General features: G+C 39.4%; 1 protein-coding gene across 5 annotated transcripts in view; it reads left to right on the plus strand.

The window, feature by feature from the left end:
* The first annotated feature begins 565 nt into the window (after positions 1–565).
* negr1 (neuronal growth regulator 1) overlaps positions 566–20,974 on the plus strand; it is a 145,552-nt gene continuing 125,143 nt past the window's right edge. For all 5 annotated transcript variants that reach the window (XM_089000702.1, XM_089000704.1, XM_089000703.1 and 2 more), the window contains exon 1: positions 566–920. In XM_089000702.1, the coding sequence (XP_088856828.1) occupies positions 760–920 (161 nt within the window). In that variant the 5' untranslated portion in view covers positions 566–759. The remainder of the gene's footprint in view (positions 921–20,974) is intronic.

A 20,974-nucleotide genomic window follows, 5' to 3' on the forward strand; every position in this document is an offset into this window, starting at 1 on the left:
TCGCCTCAATCCTAACGTTTCCGTGACTTGAACGATTTGATGTAACCGGAAGTATCTCTCTTGCGACGTACTTCCGGAATGACAATGTTGTTTTTTTTGTATTTGTAATTGTAATTGCTTTTTTTATTGTGTTTTATCGAGCATTGATTACTTTGGGGAATTTGTTATAACACGGTTCTTAGATGAATTTTTTTTTTCTCAATTTTTGTTGTTTCAAATGGGCTCAATCAAGCTAATCAATTACAATATGCCTAGCATGGTAAAATCATTTTTCTTATAGTTCATCTGTATATCACCATTAGTTATCAACTTCATTTTGCACCAAAGGTCACTTCACTTTTTCCCCCTTAATAGCAATAAATAATAGGGTTGGTTCTCAAGTCGATATCTTTAATTGCTCCTGGGTTGTATCAATGGCAAGGCGGTCTCGCTGTTCCATCGTCAGCCACCGGGAACAGGGTTGCCCGGGAAACGGCCGCATGGCAACAGGATCGGAGCCTGGGGGTTGTCTGCTTCGAGCTCTGCTCCGATTTTAAACCGCCTTTCCTCGCTAGATGGTGTGCAAGCCACTGGAGAGTACACTTCCCTGCATAGTGGGCTCACAGCATCGAACGAACCCGGGACAGCTCAACGCCATAGTCCATAGACCATAGTCGCTTGCGAGGAGCGTGGAAATAAAAGCTTTTCTTCTCATTTTCGCTCCAAATTTTAACAAGACTTGGGCAAGAGCGGCGGCCACGTCCACTTGCGACGGACACGATGATTGCGCTGTCGGATGCATGTTTTTCTGGTCTGTGGCTAAGTGCGATCCTCCTCAGTCTGGGCTGCCTCGTACCGCCGTGCTTGCCCGCTGGACAAACTGTGGACTATTCCTCGGTGGAAAGTGTGGTCAGCAGGCAAGGCGACACGGCTCTCCTCAGGTAAAAATAATAATACAATAAAACAGAATTCATAAAACAACAACGACAGCCAAACTTCACTTTTTGCTGCTCACACGAGTTCGAAAAGCACTTCAACGGAGTGCTTGTAAGCAGCCATAAAGACGACACAATGGGGGGCTGTTTTTACCCCCCCTGCAAGTCTATCTCGTGGGGGTGCGACACTGCCGAGTATGTTGGCCACGAGCAAGAGGCTTTGAGCCCACTACAAGTGCAAGCTCGATCGGCTCGTTCGTGCGACTTAAGTTTTGATACACGATTACACGTTTAGATTATATCCACATTTAATGTGATTTTTTTAATGTAGTTTCTTATTGCAATGTTGAACGTATTCGGTGTCTGTCCGTGAAAGAGCTTCGCCTCTTGCATCATTGATTGTTTATGGTAGGTTTAATAAAGGTACCTAATGAGTCTTGTATCTCTGTAAGTGGATAGACTGCAGCTATGGTCTTTGATGGCAACTTTGGCGTCGGTACAGTTTGATGTTGCACTTTTAAATATACGGCACTCGAATGTTTGTGTGGTCATGACTCGCTGCCTCCGCCTCCCTCCTCTTCTCCATCCAGAGTTCACCCTCTTCCATCATTTGGGAGACACGCCGCCTTTACAGGAAGCTGTCCTTATCATTGAAATAATATTTTGGGGGGATGAATGAGGTGTGGTCCTTTGCAATAAATAACTATTAAAGATGCAAAAAAATATGCAAACATTGTCACTAGAATAGGAAAGATTTGAACTCATTCACTGCTAGACGATGTGCAAAATTGTCCACTCCACTCCAGTGCCATGGTTTTTGTCATTGTCACTCCAATTCCAGGAACCACAGAATATTGAGTTTTAGGACTGCATAATCACCCAAATGAAGCGCAAGAAATCTTAGAATATCTTCTTTTACCAGAAAAAAATAGTAAATTCCTAAGTTACATTGGTCTGGAGTTATCTGACCTTTATAGGGGTGCGGCTGTCCAAAATAAAATGCAATACATACATATTGGTTTATATAACACTTTAACAACAGCTCAAGCTTGAACAAAGCTAACATGGAAAAAAGGAAATGATGCCCCTTTGAAGAAGGGAAAAATATCGCCAGAAGTCTGGCCCGCGCTTTATCAGCACGCAAGCAAGAAAAAAAAAAGCACATTTGGTAATGGCGCTCGATGTCATATTTTCAATTCCCGAATAAATTTGTGAATGTCAGTGCATGATTTCATCAGTTAGGAGCAGGTGTGGATGCTTTGGGGTGGATAAATATGTCCTTATGTCATCCTCACAGTGTAGAGGTGCACAGGTTGATTTCTTTCTCTGTCTGAGTGGGTTTTCTCTGGGCGTTCCGGTTTCCTCCCACAGTCCAATAATGGACGACTGATTCCAATAATGGAAGACTGATTGGACACTTTAAATTGTCCCTCAGTGTGATTGTGTGCACTAAAGGTTGTTTGTCCTTGTGTTCCCTGGAATTGGCAGTGGCCCTACCCCTGCCCGAAGACAGATGGGATAGGCTCTAGCACGCCCGCGACCCTAATGGGGATTTGCGGGTTAGAAAATTGATGCATGGGTTGATGGATGCTCTGTACTGGAACATATATCCTAGGAGCTTTAATGACTTTGATTTATTTGAATATGAAAGAATATTCTCCATAATGTCCACTACCCATGAGAGAATATTTGTGATTTCATAGTAACAGTTAATTGTCACAAAAAAAAAAAAAAAAAAAAAGAAAACATGTTCTGCATGTTCTTCGAAAGCTTTACATTGCAAATGTAGTTTGTGAAAAATAAATAAAGTGCGCAAACTGTAAAAATTGGTTTTGGTTGTTCACATGATATGTAACATATGCAACAGCACTGCAAATGATTTCAGTGAATTCTTTAGATGTGGACACGAGGTGCTGCAGGGTGTGGACCTGAATACAGAGCAATTGAACTGTTGAAAGTTCCACTCAGGGTTGCTTGTCGTCACCGATGTCTCACAGCGGCCCGTTGAATAGAAGAATTGTTTGCGTTGTGAGGTTATCATCAGTGTGCTGCAATGCATGCAATGCTATCACCGAGTTGTGGATGATTTTGAATTTCATGATTTACTTGCATGGTTCTTCGTCTTAGTTTTCACTGTCTGACTTCTAAAGTCAAACATCATCCCTTCAGGCTGTGCCTTGGGAGAAGCTTTCAAACTTGCTGGTGTCAGTCTGAAGAGGCAAAAGCTTTGCCTGAATCCCGATTGTGTTTTGCGCCTGAGATACAGTCAGCTTGATGCTGTGAATCCGCTCAGTTGCCTCCCACTTTCAGAGGAAGTCTCAGCATTTAAATCCCTCCAGCAAGGACCACCTAAGCATGTGAGAAATAGGGATAACATTAAAATAGCAAGGTTCATCTTGTTTTTGAAGTTGTCAAGGGAGGGGTTCACTCGATTCTTTTCAGGAGGCCTGCTTATCTTGCACCTGTTGCAATAAAACATTTTCATCTTAATCATATCAATTTTCATCAGAGCAGCGATAAAAGTTATTTTTCCTCTGAAACCACATGGGCTCTTTGCTTTTTATTCTTCACATATTTTCATTGCTCCAAATCATCTGCTAGAAAAAGGTGGAATCTATCTATCTATCTATCTATCTATCTATCTATCTATCTATCTATCTATCTATCTATCTATCTATCTATCTATCTATCTATCTATCTATCTATCTATCTGTCTGTCTGTCTGTCTGTCTGTCTGTCTGTCTGTCTGTCTGTCTGTCTGTCTGTCTGTCTGTCTGTCTGTCTGTCTGTCTGTCTATCTATCTATCTATCTATCTATCTATCTATCTATCTATCTATCCATCCATCCATCCATCCATCCATCCATCCATCCATCCATCCATCCATCCATCCATCCATCCATCCATCCATCCATCCATCCATCCATCCATCCATCTATCTATCTATCTATCTATCTATCTATCTATCTATCTATCTATCTATCTATCTATCTATCCACCAATTTGTTTTTAGAGTTCAGGGTACTGGTCATCATCATTACCAATAGAGCTGCTTGAACATTTCGCAGGTGCCAAGAAGCTGAATGCTGGCTGAAGAAAAAGTGAACTCTCTCCCAAACTGACAAAGCCTGAAGCATGCAATTAGTCACTGCCACTGATTTATGGAGTTGATCCCGTAAGGTGCATCCTCTGTCACGTTTTCATTTCCCTCACCTTATTCAATTGCGAACACCACATTTCTCCACTGATTCATTTTGCACCACACCCATACAAATTAGTTTAGGCTTCTTGAACATGAGGAATGGTCCACGTGTGTATCATCACCCTTTTGAAGCATGTTTGATTACCTGAAAGCTCAGCCTCCAATAAAAGGCCTTGTTATTTGTAATGGTCTGTGCTGATTACACAACATTCCACCATGCATGAGTGGATCCAAGTTCGGCCCTCGTGCGGCTTTTTTTTCTCTTCCCCTTCAAAAACACCAGTTCGAGGCTTAGTGGTTCATCATACTTTAGTCAAATATCCTTCTCTTTACCCTTCACACATTGGTGTCAATTTGGATGCAGCTGACTAAACCTTGACTCTGACTAGTAATTGACTCATTTGGCTATAAATTTGATGGGATCCAGCCAGATGAGGAGCACTTTCCCCAACCCTGTTGTCAGCAAACACTTTATATCAGTAGCATCTACTTCCACATTTATAATCAGCTTGGCTGTCAAAAGCCTGGCAATGTAGAACAACTTCACTCAACACAATCGGTGAAAACATTGAGACCTTTTCTAATGATTCGGTTTGTGGACTCTAAACATCTGTTTTTGGCAGTAAATAAGTCAAATATATATTGTCCGACACCCTTGTTTTGCATGCAAATCTCAGTGCTACAAAACACATTGCTCCTTCCAAATTTGGTGTCGATCGACCGGATAAAATGAAAGAACAGTCAAAAAGAAAAAAAAAAAAACAGTTTTGCTGAGGGCAAGAGGGACTTGTTATGGTTATTTATTTTACAGTAAAATGTTGCAAAGCCAACAAAGTACAAATAATGACACTGGTTGGCACACCCAGAAAAATGAGACAAAGCACAAGCGCTTGCAGAAGGCAACGGGGAAAAAATACGAATAGAAATAACTTGTCAAAAAAGGACAAGATGACCCAATCTCGAAAAATTAAAATTGGATTGTATCAATAAATAAACAAACACAAACAAACTACTTCCAGTGAAACAAAGAACCGAAAATGTATAAAAATACAGAGCAGTAGCAATAACGTCTAGAAAACTGGTCTTAAATAAATGGCCTGTGCAACGAGAATTATCTTGCACTCAATTGTCTTGTCGGCCGGGAAGCACTTTAATAGTCCGCCAATCCCAATGAGTAACATGTGTGCAGCAGAAACAACTTGAACGCATATCCCACCTGCTGGAGACGAAACAGAACGCGGCAGAGAGGAGACACATGCAAGGATAGCAAGCGACAGGGACACACATAATTGCTTACCAACGCACACACCAAATCCATATTCATATTTTTCTGTTTAACAAAATTATATGACCATATTTCTAATTTCAAAATTACCAGTGATTCAAAAAAAAGCAGGGCTTGTTCTCAACATGTAAGAGAAGGCCACACTTATAAGGCTACTCCATTCAATTGAATGCACAATCCAGCTGCATTTTTTTCACATTTTTATTGACCCGCCTCAAAATTTACTTGTACTCTTTGGCATTTGACCCAGCGTGATTCGGAATGGATTGGATTTGATTGGATTTGCCTTTATTAGTCTCGCAGTGGAGAAATTTACATTTCACAGCAGCAAAGTTATGAAAGGAATGAAAGTAGAAAAACAAAACACAGTAGCTGCTGGAAAGTTAGCCCCTCTTGCGGCGCCGTCGTGAAGTCAAAAGAACAAACAAACTCAATAACAAATTCAGACTTGATCTTAGTTTTAATCCCTGGTGCTTTCTACTATTTCTGTGACTGCATTATTTCCTGTAAATGATAGTTGGCTATGTTAGGTGCTTTGTTACCGCTTCAGCTGTTGTTAAAGCCCTGTATGAATCAATGTATATTTAATTGTATTGTATTTATTTTTGCTGTCTTTGTTAATGCTGATGGCCATTAGTAAATCCTCAAAAACACCCAGTTTTTGTATTGCCATACCTCACCACCTCACAAAAAAGCTTAGTTTTCACTGAAACCTTAGTAATTGCATTATTGCATTGTTATCTGGCAAGACATGTTGAGATATTAAATTTTAGCCACATTGCACAGGCCTGGTATAAATATGGATTGACTAGTAAATCACCTCCACAAACGGATAGAGTGACAGTAGACAGTGTACTGATCTGCATCTTAAAATATGACCGTTAATGAAATCCTGAACTCCTATTGTCTATTTTGTGTACCTCATTTATTCCTTTGAGCAGTGTTGCTGTGAACAATGTTGCTGTGTTTCCCAGTGCATATGCTCATTGTCTTCTTCACAATTTGCATCTATTGTGTGAAGAGCTGTCTGACCTCCATTTTTTAGCAAGTGATGTGTGAAAAGGCTTTTTAAACGAGCTCGCTGAATTGTTAACATCATGGTCTGTTTCTGTTTCTTTTCCTATGAAAGTGTTTCCTGGAGTATCCATCGTAGGTATTACTTTTCAAATAAACATTTGTATTTTATGTGCCTTTTGCGAATCAGTCCACATATTGCAGCAAATACCCATCTACAGCATGTTTCTTTGAAACCTAGGGGTCTATTTTCATTGACAGTGTTAATTTTGTGTGGACATGTTTTCGAAAAATAGTCATCGTCAATGAGGTCATACTGTATGTATATTTGGAGAGTATATCTTGATGTGGATCGACCCATGCTTCCTGCTGGTAGAATTTGTGGTATTTATTGAATAAATAGTCGTCCATTTACTTTTTCCATCTGAAGATGCCACAATGCAACAAAAATTCAATGACTTCACTTCATTTTTCACGAAGATGTGTTTGAAACATCTGATGGACTATAAAGCGATTGGAACTGCTTCATCATCAAGAACAAAATGTAGTGCATTTCTTGACTGCATAAAAGTTCATCGGGGGATTAAATTAAATGTGCTACAATCTAACTTTCATGCCTCACCGTGTACATCCACATTCTATCATTGTAGTCTTTCCTTGGGACTTTTATTTTTAAATGTTTTAAAGCTATGTTTTTGGGAGAGATAAAAGGTTTTTTTGTTTGGTTGTATGTTCCAGTTAGTTGTGCTCTCTCTGTGTCTCACAATATTGCAGAAACTAAGCTGAAAATAGTCAGCCAATCCAAGTTACTGAATAGAAGCAATTCTTCGTTTGCCTCTCATATCAGCAAATTGATGGAATATGCTGACTTGCAAATAATGTAGCCACAAGCGGGCACAAGCCAGTGTCTTATTGTGCCGGTGTCAAGCCCGGATAAATACAGAGGGTTGTGTCAGGAAGTGCATCCGACGTAAAAAATTTTGCCAAAACAAATATGCGAATCAAACCTATGAATCCCATACCGGATCGGTCGAGGCCCGGGTTAACAACGGCCGCCATTGGTACTGTTGACCTTCAGGGTGCCAGTGGAAAATGGACTACTGTTGGTCGAAGAAGGAGAGGAGGGAGGTGTGCCCGGAGGAAAAGAGAGAGATGGAACGCCAAGAGTATAGAACTAAGAGTAGGAACTTTGAATGTAGGAACAATGTTGTGTCAGGAAGTGCATCCGACGTAAAAAATTTTGCCAAAACAAATATGCGAATCAAACCTATGAATCCCATACCGGATCGGTCGAGGCCCGGGTTAACAACGGCCGCCATTGGTACTGTTGACCTTCAGGGTGCCAGTGGAAAATGGACTACTGTTGGTCGAAGAAGGAGAGGAGGGAGGTGTGCCCGGAGGAAAAGAGAGAGATGGAACGCCAAGAGTATAGAACTAAGAGTAGGAACTTTGAATGTAGGAACAATGACAGGTAAAGGTAGAGAGCTGGTTGACATGATGCAGAGAAGGAAGGTAGACATACTGTGTGTCCAGGAGACCAGGTGGAAAGTGAGCAAGGCTAGAAGCTTAGGGTCAGGGTTTAAGTTGTTCTATCATAGTGAAGACAGAAAGAGAAATGGAGTTGGGGTTATCTCAAAAGAGGAGTTTATTAGGAATGTCTTAGAAGTAAAAAGAATATCAGATAGAATGATGAGTCTGAAGCTAGAAACTGAAGGTGCGATGTTCAATGTTGTTTGTGGGTATGCCCCACAAGTAGGATGTGAGCTGTCGGAGAAGGAGAAATTTTGGTAGGACTTTGATGAAGTCATACAGAACATCCCGAGAAGTGAGAGGGTTGTAATTGGTGGAGACTTCAATGGACATGTTGGCGCAGGAAACAAAGATGATGAGGAGGTGATGGGTAGGTTTGGACTCCAGATGAGGAACGCTGAAGGACAGATGGTGGTTGACTTTGCTAAGAGAATAGAAATGGCTATTGTGAATACTTTCTTTCAGAAGAGACAGGAACATAGGGTGACCTATAAGAGTGGAGGCAGAAGTACACAGGTAGACTACATTTTGTGTCAACGGCGCCATCTAAAGGAAATCAGTGACTGCAAAGTAGTGGTTGGTGAGAGTGTAGCCAGACAGCATTGGTTGGTGGTGTGTAGGATGACGCTGGCAGTGAGGAAGATGAAGAAACCAAAGGCTGAAGTGAGGACAAAATGGTGGATGTTGGAGCAACAACAGGTCTCGCCACTGCTGTCAACAGCCACCAACTCGATTTTCCCCCTGTAGAAGTAGTTGGGATATATAAAATGTAACCCCTGCCTCTACTGACGTGCCTTACAATATGGTGTGCCTTATATATGGAAAACTTTTGTATATTTATAAATTAGTTGATTGGAGGAACCATTCTTTCTTATACAAGTCACAACTACAGATGACATTCCAGCCTCTCAAACCACCAGTCCCAAGCTATTGAACACAATATGTGAAACACCCACTTAACTCTTTTTGAAGAATTCATCCATTCATATGTCACATTTTATTCAGGAAGTACATTTCATACAAAATATGTAACTCAATATACATTACTTCCATCCATTTACCTGTATTCTTGCCAACATATGTACTTGGTAATATCGTCCTGTCTTCACAATGTGAATTGTATCAGGCTGTCATTTATGCTTCACGGCCATCATAAGAGCAATGCGATTCATACCCTCTCAACACACACACACCCACACCCACACACACACACACACACACACACACACACACACACACACACGCACACACATACACATGATCACTTTTTTTTCGCAGACACTCGGGCTTTGTTCATAATACAGATAAAGAAGCCATTTTGAACTTTATGATTGTAGCTGCAAGATTATCTGATGTTCTGTTAATTTTGTACTGTGTACTGTGTAATTTTGTACTTGAGTTCAAGTAAATTGAGCCACATTGCAGTCTTGTACAATTATGCAGCCAAAACTAAAGTAAATACTTTCAGAGGTAACGCTTCACATTATAAACATTTTTGTGGAAGTGACTCTCCAGGGCACCTCAAACGTAGACTTTTATTTTTATTTTTCCGTCAGTTTAAATGCACAAGTATTTGTTCTCTTTATCAGTTGCTTTTCTGGCATTTTTTTGACATGTTTATACGTGTATCATCTTATGATGAATAATGGGATGTGTACAGTTTCATGAATTATTCATGCATGTATTGCTTCATAGATTTAGGACGAAATAAGAATATTTTGAATTAAAAGCAAAGCAAAGCAGTTAGAGGCTAATGAACAAGCAAAGGAAGGACTGAGGTTGTCCTCAAGAGAGTCTGTCCAAACCCAGATCTCTCATCTCATTTTCCGTACCGCTTAATCCTCATTAGGGTCGCGGGGGTTGCTGGAGCCTATCTCAGCTGTCTTCGTGCACGAGGCGGGGGACACCCTGAATTGGTTGCCAGCCAATCGCAGGGCACACAAAGACATACAACAGTCACTCTCACACTCACACCTAGGGACAATTTGGAGTGGTCAGTCTGCCTGCCATGCATGTTTTTGGAGTATGGGAGGAAACCGGAGAACCCGGAGAAAACCCACGCGGTTCCGGGGAGAACATGCAAACTCCACACAGGGAGGCCGGACCGGGACTCGAACCGGCGATCTCTGCACTGTGAAGCCGGTGTGCTAACCACTCGACTACCGGGCCGCCCCCAAACCCAGATGAGAGTCAAAATTCAAAAACCTTCTGTTCAAATGCTCCTAAATGAAAATTGTTGGCATTTTCCCCGGCTCTCTTAGTTTTTTTTTTTTTTTTTTTTTGCTTCTGGTGGCATGCTAGGTAGTAATGATTCAGCCCGGAGACTCTGAGATAGCAAACGCAGCAGCAGAAAAGACTGAGAAAACCAAGTGTGATAACAAAAGTCAATTCCTCAAATTGTCTGGCCATTCATTGAACTTGAGGCTATCCAAATGGTACGAGTTGTTCATTTAACTTTTCTCAATGGCGTAATCCGACTTGGGATAAATCATCGTGGAGGGCTATTCAGAGTTCTTGGGCCTATATTCATGCCTCAGTGCACAGCAACAATTTCGGAACTTTTGCCCTTCATTCAAAACTGGAGAACATATACGTACGTGCACCATAGGTATGGTGAGCCTTTCCCACCATATTCTGTGCAACCTTTGTATGCGCCTGTATTTGCAGTGCTTTTCTGTGCGGATTAATGCATGATGTGAACTTGGTGTGTTGTTCATCAAAGTGTTTGAAAGGATACAGGCCTTCTGTTTGCTCTGCAGCAAACCTCCAAGCCCTAAATGAATTAAAGATCCCAAGGTTGTCAGTTCAAATATGGGAACAGCGGCGACCGCTGATGTGTCCTTGAACGAAACATTAAATCAAAATTGTGTCTGTTACTATCTGTTGTTATAAGCATTACATACATATCACTGGTTACATTCGGAGTCACCTTCAATGAAGACAGGAGAAACAAATAAAGAAATCCACAGATAGCTCTGTTAACCGTATCACAGAGTCCTATGGGATACCACAAAGCTTTGTCGGGACAGTTGTTGTTTACAAACTTTGCTGTAATGTATTCCGTACGTGCTGTGTGAATTGATAGCGAGAGTGCTACAAAGATATTTATGGTGCGTGTTGCCCACCTTATTTCTCACCTAATGTGCACAACATTGTGAACAGAACCCCCCTCCCCCCTCTTGCCTCCTATCATCACCCCCCGCGTGGCTGACATATTCAGAGGCTTGTGAGTCGAGCTTAATCAGAAGACTGTAGCTCACACACATCTGTGTGGGTGGTTTGCTTGGAGTTGGACCTCGCATACGCAGTGTAGGGAATTTATGTGGTTGCCCAATTAGTTTTGAACTGTGAAGCAGTGTGAGAGTACATCAGCAGTGACGAGTGCACCAGAAGCCGACGTGTCATCAATCATAAAACCAACTCCCGGCTCGCACCAACCATTTTATTCCACAAGGAGGCAAAAGGAGTAGCCAATTTAGATAACATTTGAACTGGCCTAGCTCTGGACAGTGACTGTTTATTTATGATCCTGTTTAATCTTATGTTGGATCAATCCTACAATATATTTTTTGATAGTAATTGGTCATACATTCGCCAAGCACAACGCAAATTAGGCATTGATAGTGATTATGTTTATTCATAAGCAAGGTTTTTTCTCAAACCTCATTGAAGTAGAAACTCAACCTTTGATTGCTGTAGAACAGTGGTGGGCACTCCTAGTCCTGGAGAGACACCCTCCTGCATGTTTTTCAAGTTCCCCTGTTACAATACACCTGATTCAAATAATTAGATATTCACCAAGCTCTGCGGAATCCTTACATTGTAATTAGATATTCACCAAGCTCTGCGGAATCCTTACATTGAACCTGCTCATTTGAATCAGGTGTGTTGCAACCAGGAGACTTGGAAAACATGCAGGAGGGTGGCCCGTCAGGATGAGGAATGCCCCCCCCTCCCGCTGTAGAAGGTTGTCGTTCTGGCCTGGACTGCAATTAAATGTAGTTCTCTCTTTTGTCAAATATTGATTGATTGATTGATTGATTGATTGATTGATTGATTGATTGATTGATTGATTGATTGATTGATTGATTGATTGATTGATTGATTGATTTTATATACAGCTCAACACTCAGCACACAATATATGGCAGTGCTCATGAAACAGTCAGAGTTCTGTGTCTTTTCTACTTCTTTCTGTTGTGTGCATGATTACATGAGTGACACTCACTGTGCAGATTGAATAACCAAATCTTGTTGAAACTTACTAAAAGGTAGCCCTAAAGGTTTCATGAAGTACTGTTGTATTAAATGTATTTATTTTTGTTTTTGTAAATATGTTTTCCAACCACAGTTTGATTGGGACTTTTCTGGCAAATAGATATTTTTTATTTCCTTTTCTTTAGTAATATATGTATATAATTAATTGTATAGTGAGACATTCCTCAATCTCCAGTGCTATCGAAATATTTTATTATCGTTGCTGGCATTGCTTTTTAATCGAGCATTTTCAACTTTATTAAGTTCATAGAGTTGCTTGTTCTCTAGCCACAAGGGGACACGAGTCACTGTCTTATTGTGCCGAACCCAAGCCCGGATAAATACAAAGGGTTGTGTCAGGAAGGGCATCCGACGTAAAAGCTTGGCCAAAACAAACTTGCCAATCAAACCTCTTAAGATGTATGACACTGATTCGCTGTGGTGACCTCTGAAGGGAAAAGCCGCAAGGAAAAGAAGAAGTGTGTTATTCAGGGTGTCCGTGAATTGGAATTAATGAATCTGATAGGAAAGATTTCAGTAAGAACCACAGTATGAACAATTTCCTCACTCGTATTAATTATTTTGTTCATTATTGGCCATATGCTTTACATGCTGCATACGACCATGTGTAACGTACTGCAAGATAATATCTCCCTCAGGAGAAATGGTCACAGAAGCTGCCCTGACAATGGGACTTTGGGAATTCAGTGTGATGATTATGCTTTCGCATTGCAGTCATTTCTTAATATGACTTTTAGCACGCATATATGGGCAGTAATGTCAGGGACAGGTATGCAAACACAATGACTCTTGATTCAATGTCCAACTGCCAGACATATACCCACCATAAAACGGTCATCAGCATTAGCTGAATAGTTTGATTAGGTCCCCCCCCCCCTCCATTAGGGTGATACTGCATACCACACAAATCATCCTCAACAACATTATCTTGATGTTAATATCCATATGGCATTTTTGGCGACATTGGTCGCCCAAGTGCAATTGCTCATGTTTAGATTCCCCTATTGGGGGAAATGAGTATTGCATTAACTGGCAAGAATTTTCAAAGCTGACAAGGTTTCTATGTCTATGAGGTAAAAGCAATATATTAGTAACTGCATACTCAAAATGCATCAGCTATGTGTCTTCTGATAAGAACCACACATCACTAGAATGGTAGAATGCATTTTTACCGCAAACTAACTGAGAATTGTTTCAACATATGTTCAAACCAGTAATATTGACAAAGATAGTGATCCTACGTATTCTTTAAACACAAATGGTGTAACTGTTGTCAAGAGAGTATCGACATTTCCCAAATACCACTCGGCATTTCATTTTTTTCCAAAGATAGTTTCAGGTGTTTTGTTCTGATTTTATGTAGGTTTGTCAATGTAAAAACAACTTACAAAAAGAAAATACAACCTAAAAAAGTAAATTAGCGCAGTTTACTGTACATTTTCAAAGGAAGTAAGAAGAAGGGGAAAACAAGTATAGCCCTATCCCTGTTCTCTGTTTGAACTTATTTCATATTCTTCTTATAATACCTCAATCATCAACAGAGTATGCCAATACAAACATATTAGGTGGATAAATGTGAGGCCATCAGCATTAAACCGCGGAGTAATTTTAACCTTGCCCACGGTTGACCAATTGAGAATGGAGAAGCTGTACAAAATTGCCACAGGAAGTTGATTAGAACAGGACCGATTTCTGACAGAGCATGCAGTTGGAAGGCCTACTTTTACCACCACTGAGGAAAATGCAGAATGTGTAGATCTGGTGCAAAGCTCGGAAAAATATTTCCGCAGCATTTCAGTCATTCACAATACATAGCTTGTTTCAGAGTGGGATGCAGCAATACCTGTACAAACAGGTTAGGTTATCCGCATCCTTCAAACAAGAGTATAACACTGAAGTTAATTAATGACAACTGGAACTTAGGGAGGTGGGGGAGGTAAGGATACATTGTTGTTCATTTTGTGACACCATGCATATTGAAGTGATACAGCTGAAATTAGATTTGTATTTCAAAGAGGAGCTAATTTTAGCCTCTGTTTTTAGTGCAATGGTTATGAGAGAACCTTTGCTTCTTGTGCATTTATTTCTAAGGGTGAGTTTTGTATCTTACAGTTTTTTGGGTCAAAGATTGCTGTCATTGTTTGAAGTAATTTTCATTGCAATAAGATCTAGGTTGCACAGCGGTTGTGTGTTTAGCACTTCTTATTATATATATATATATATATATATATATATATATATATATACAGTAAAGTCTCGTTATATCGATATTCAAGGGAGTCCGAAAAAATATCGATATAACCGGGACTATCGATATATCCGACCCGGTTTGCATGTAATTTTCTCCGTGCGTGCATAGAAATAGTATCGATATAACCGGGACTATCGATATATCCGATATCGATATAACGAGACTTTACTGTATATATATATACTGCTTTTTGATTAAATGCACCACAGGGGATGTTTTCATAAATTCACAAGGTTAAAACACTAAGCTTCATAACCACTGACCTTGACAAGATGATAGGACAGCCTCCATCCAAGAAGGTGAGCTCTGTAACGATATCATCCATCATAGGTGCACTGAAGCAAAGCCTCAGCTAAGGAAAGGAGTCTCCCCCAACTCATAGTGTATAGTGGACACTGGACACACATATACACCTAAAAGCATACAGTGGGATGCTCATTTTTGTCAATGATGAACGATGTATGGATCTCCTTCATATTGCTGGAATTAGGTCTGTCAGTCAAGCACCTCCCCCCCAACATAAACACACAGACTAACGGCAATGTCACCTAACCACAAGCACATTACACAAGCAGTGTGGGTTGACAGATGTGAATCTTGCTGGCCCCACAACCTGAAAGCTCGTTCTCTCTATAGATGTTCTGTATTTCATTTTATGTTATTACCTTCTAGGCTTTGCTGAAAAAAATGTGGCTTCAACAGATCACCATCTATTCGAAAAGACCTCGATTCCCCACCGGTACACACGAACAATAACGTAAGAGTACCCACGACAGCATGTAGGTCAGGCATGCCTTTCATGCCTACTGGTTATAAGAGGTTATTATGGAAATGTTCCAAACCCGGTTGCCTTTCAGGGCACTGACCGACTTCTAGTTGAACTTGATATATACTTGCTCATGTCAAATCTGATTTTGGTACTTTTTAGTGCATTTTTGCATGAGGCTGAACACAAAACTCAAAATGAGATTATGCCTTCCCAACAGCTTGTTGGAATAAGTCAGGACAAGGCTGTGCCATGTGTGACCCAAATTAAACATGTAGGCCTCTGCAACTATACATGCCATTCTATTTGAGATAAAAAAAAACTCTCCAGTGAACTAAGTGACTAAGAATCAATCAAGCAAGGAAAAGTGTTAAACACAAACCACACGAACCTTTAAAAGAAAACCTTGTAATCACTATGATGTGTATGGTAACACAAAGTAAATGCTGGATCTTCCTCTGTGTTTCTGGCAAGTGACATGTTTTGAAGGGCCAATCTGTTTCTTTGCTATAGGCTTTTACCATGTTAATTTCGTTACAAAGAAGGTCTCTACACGGTTGCTGCTGCAACATAAAACTGTGACTGCTGCTGATGTATTCATCAGTAAAATGTTTCAATGTTTGGCATGTGATCACAAGCTTTATGATGGAGTTGCCGACATCATCACACCCGCAATAGATGGCGAGTATGGATGGCAGGGGAGAGAGGGAAATAGAAAGAGTGCATGGTTATTTTCTTGCTTTGTGACACAATACTACTACTACCACTATTACCACTACTACTACTACTACTAGTACTACTAGTAGTACTACTACAAGTACTACAACAACAACTACTACTACTACAACAACTACTACTACTACTACTACTACTACTACTACTAATAATAATAATAATAATAATAGTAATTTGAATGTAATCTTTTTCGCCTAATACTTATTACCTGAAAATAATGTATCCCTGATTTCAGATCAAGTGTTCAGATCAGAATAACACTATTCCACATGACTACGCATGACACATGATATTTAATGAGCCCTTGCGAGTCTAGAACAGATATAGCATCAGCATGGATTTATGAGACTTTACTGGAGTTAAGTGAGCATCTGTGTACAGCAGAAGCAGGATGCTGAGGATAGCCATACCACTTGTCCTCCTCTTGGTTCCGGTGAAGATGAAACGGATGTGTGATACGTTAGCTATAGTACACCTTGGACAACCAATTGCAGAGTCCCGACAAGACACAATTTTACTTCAAACATAGCTTGTTTCAGAGTATAGACCCACAAAATTGGCATTCAATCTTTGTTCGGTGATTTAGCTACACTGTATTCCCTTGCAATAATCGGTTATCTAAACGATCACTGCCATTTGTCACGATGACAGTTGAGAATCAGTGCATCGTATATTGGTTTTGAGTTTTATTCTTGACAGTTGTTTATTTCTTTTCACACTGAATGAGTTATAATTGCTTTCAACATTCCTCGAGCATGCTATTAAGATAATGATGGCACCAATGTGAATCTGGAACTGATTAAACCAACTAAATTTATTTCATGATGCGAAACAATGTTTCCGAGACTTAACAAATTGCATCTCGAGCAATATACCAGAATGGGTGTTGTGCAACCTTTGATAATTGACTTTACATGAATGAGGCAAATAGTAGCTTGCTTTTGGATTAATTGTGACAGAAGTTGAGGCTGGGGAATTAGCCTCCTCCATTTGTCCATGGGCGGTTGATAAGAGTTTGCAAGGCTTTAATATTAAAAACAGCCTTATCATGAGCACAACAGATATAAGCATATCGCTTCGCTTGCTGAATCTAATTTTTCTTCCACATGCTTGATACAAAAAAAGATCAAAGCACGTTCAAAATATTTCAATCCATCCAGTTACGGCAGGAGAAAATGCATTATATATATATATATATATATATATATATATATATATATATATATATATATATATATATATATATATATATATATATATATATATATATATATATATATATATATATATATATATATATATATATATAAATAATCTTTCTGTAATCTATTTGCGCTCATAAATACACATGTGCATAGTTTGTATGCAGCCTGGTTTGTGCATGGATAAATTATAAAGAAAAATGTCTTTGCTTTTTGATACTACTGAAGTTCAATTCCCCTGTCCCAATCAGATAAAAACATCCAATTAGCTTACATTCTTCCAATTATCCAACTATCTTGCAGCTGTCTATATCCGATACTCTTTACTTAAACGTGAGGACACATGAGGTGGCTAACAACATTAGTCCAAATGTCTCATCTCCTACTTTGCTATGTAACCTTAGAAGATGGACACAAAGCGCATATCTAGAGTGGACACTCAACCCGTTTTTTAAAGATTGGATAAAGCTCAACTTTTCACTGAGTGGAGACAGTTTGACAAATAGCTATCTACTAAACTGTTTCAACTACTCTGCTCCATATTTTCTCCAACTCCAAGAGGCCAGCATGCCTGCAGTCTCTGATAATGCATACCATGTTTTCCTGTTCAATGTATAATGTGTATGAAATTAGAATTATATTTGTCAGCCATTTCGATTATATTTGTCTAGTGCGGACTAAATGCATTCTATCTATCTCAGAGTTGAAGGTCTGAAATAGGAGCATGAAACCCATTCACTAACATCACATAGAGAGCATGTCAATGGAAAAACTCATTATGTTTGCCTTCAAGCACTTTCCAATTTAACTATTCTCTTTTAATGTGGTTATTGGGCAAACCTTGCAGCCACATTCATCTAATTGCAGGTTTTATAAATTGATCATGAAAAATTAGTACAGGCTGCAGCCTAAACCCCTGGTTTATATTATTGCAATAACATAGCCACCCCAATTGAGGAACTAATCTGGTTTATCAACCACTTAAGGTCAGCTGAAAGACCAAAGTTAACTGTGTTCATTCTTTTGAATGCCTTAAACTTCTAAAAGCTTGGAGTCTCAAAATATTTATGAAAGAAAAAGTATGCCTTGAAGTTGGCATCGCTTCAGTATACCACAAGCCAATGCGACTACTCTCTAGATCTAATTTTAGACAGCATTTAATGATTAATTTGGCTTGTATATTGTCTTTTCATTTTGACCTATTGCAGTACCACAAAACCATGCCATGGAAAAGCTCCATTAGTCGTCTGAGGCTCTGATTTAAAATCAATTCTGGCCCAGATTTCTTGTAAGATAGCAGTGGTAGCAGTCAGACATTTGTTACAATTGCTTACCTGGAGTGGGTGTTTGATATTTTTTGTTTTGTTTGTTTCCTTTTTGTTGTTGTTTTGTTTTGTTTGTTTTTGTAATGATCACAAGCATAGCATTCAAAAATGTCTTGCAAATATTGGGAAATTCTTGAACTTGGGAATTTGAAGACCCACATTTTAACATGCCCAAGGAAGACATCAGAAAGACTTCTCTCAGTTGGGTTTCTTTACTACACATTGTAGCTGTTCACAGAATGAGTGAACCCGTTCGTTGAATCATTCTCTACCTATTTCCCTTCCTTGTTGGCACGTTGCATACAAATCCTGGCAAAATCTGTTGTTCATGTTTTGGTGCCAATCAATGACAGTTGTTTGGTGCTGTGCCATTGAATGCACATTTGAATGACTTAATGCAATTGATTGGATTACTTGGAATAGTTTTCTGACAATGTTCTCATTTTAATTTCAGTATGATAGGGATCAAGTAAACACAACATATTATTTATTTATTTATTTGTTTATTTATTTATGTATTTATATTTCTTTATTATTCTGTAATTTACTGCTAAAGCACAGCAAAACATGTTATTTCATTTTCACAGTAAATTAACAGGTCGTTTGTTCTATGAAAGCACTTATGCATGTACAGTACTGTATGCGTGTTTGTATGTATGTATATAACCACATTTTCATGTATTTATTCAATTTAATTATTCAGTTTAATAGTTCTGTTATTCTTCTGTTTACATTATTTTATCTTGTTTTTTTAATATTGAAAGGATCTATAGGCATTAACCACTTTCCCAACATTTTTTTGTGAAATACGTTCCTTTTTTAGACACATTTCTTTATTTCTGTTCAACATGATTGCTGCTGGTTATGAAAACAGTTTGTTAGACATGCAAAAATAGTTAATTCCTAAGTTATATGGGTCTGGAGTTACATGAGCTTGAGATGAGGTGCCATCCAAAATACCCTAAAAATAATGTTGCATTGTATAAATGTTCAAAAAATAGTTAGTTTGATCCTTCTGTGTAATCAAAACAAAACAAACAAAAACACGTTTCAGCATTGAACTGCTGAGTAAGCAAGCAATCTCCATTGCCATGCCATCCATGACGAAGGCGGAAGTAGTCGCCGAAACATGTCAGCTATTTGAACACCTACACTGTCTGTAAGTAAATAATCTGCTTAAAATTAAGCAATCTCCATTTTGGGCCACTCTACTTTGCATGTTTTTTTGTTTGTTTTCTACTTACTCTTTAAATTATTACTTTTTCTTGTCACTTACTCTTCATCTTAACAAAGGGAATTGCACTGTGCATCTTAAAGGACAACCGACACCTTCCGACAAGTTGTCTCCATAATTTGTAAAATCACTTCAAATGACTTCGACTGACCACATTTTACAAAGATTCCACAGCATATAGCTATGTTTTACTTATTAAAAGTCACGCTGAATATTCATGAAGTCTTGTTTTTGAGTTGATGTTGATGCCGGAATTGACATCACATTCGATATGCCCCTGACCGGGAAAGATACACATAATGCACTTTTGGCATTTTTTTTTATTTGAAAACACAGTGTTGATCGCGAAATTAGAAGGAAAACTACATAAATAACGTGATGGTGAATCGTTGTGTGGCAACCAATTGCGGTAACACGCATAAAGAAGGTGTAAGTTTGCACAAATTGCTAGCGTACAAATCAGATCATTTCCAACGGAGCAGAGCAGTCGAGCACCAGCTGAGGCGAATGAGGAAGCTAACCACAGTTAGCGATTCGGCGCTTGGATAGCAGAAGTTTGATGCATGTTTACCCATGTAGTCACACTGCATGCTAACTGGGAGCTCACCTGGTGAAAGAAAGCAATCACCATATTAGTGGAGCAAACCAATCGGGCAAACATCCACTTTCCACTGTGTCAGAGTAACCTGTAGCGCTGTTGGAGCTCTCTCGTCACAACATCTCAGATGTCCGTGTGCTTGTTCAAATTGTGCCGCTTTCTCTCACCCTCCTTTTGTGTGTGTGCGTAAAACCCACCCCTGTCTTCTACCACAGATTTTAACCAATCAAGGGTGGCTTTACAGCTCTTATAAGCGGCTTCATATACTGTACGAAATGCCGCTTTTGCATTTTCTGGGCGCTACATTGGAGTCCAGATCATCACCGGTTTCATTGCTTGCAGACGGCTCGAATTGATATGGAAGGACTTCTTTAATCGATTGCAAACATTTATGGTTTCCTCTTCAGAACTATTTGAATCATATTCATAACTGGATGAGTAACAAGAAAGAATCTCCTCCGAATCTGAACTCTCTGAAGCCATTGTTTTGATTCTGGAGCAAGGCAGTTTGTGACCTAAAGTGATGTCACGAACAAGAGGCGGGACTTTCTGAATCTCCCCAGTTTCAAGATCATTTGTAACAGTTTTGGGACACTTTAAGTTATTTTTATTGGTGTTTTGCACTTGATTAAAAATATCAAC

The sequence above is a fragment of the Hippocampus bargibanti genome, linkage group LG07, assembly GCF_051943395.1.
Source record: "Hippocampus bargibanti isolate YZ-2025 linkage group LG07, ASM5194339v1, whole genome shotgun sequence".
Lineage (NCBI taxonomy): Eukaryota > Metazoa > Chordata > Actinopteri > Syngnathiformes > Syngnathidae > Hippocampus > Hippocampus bargibanti.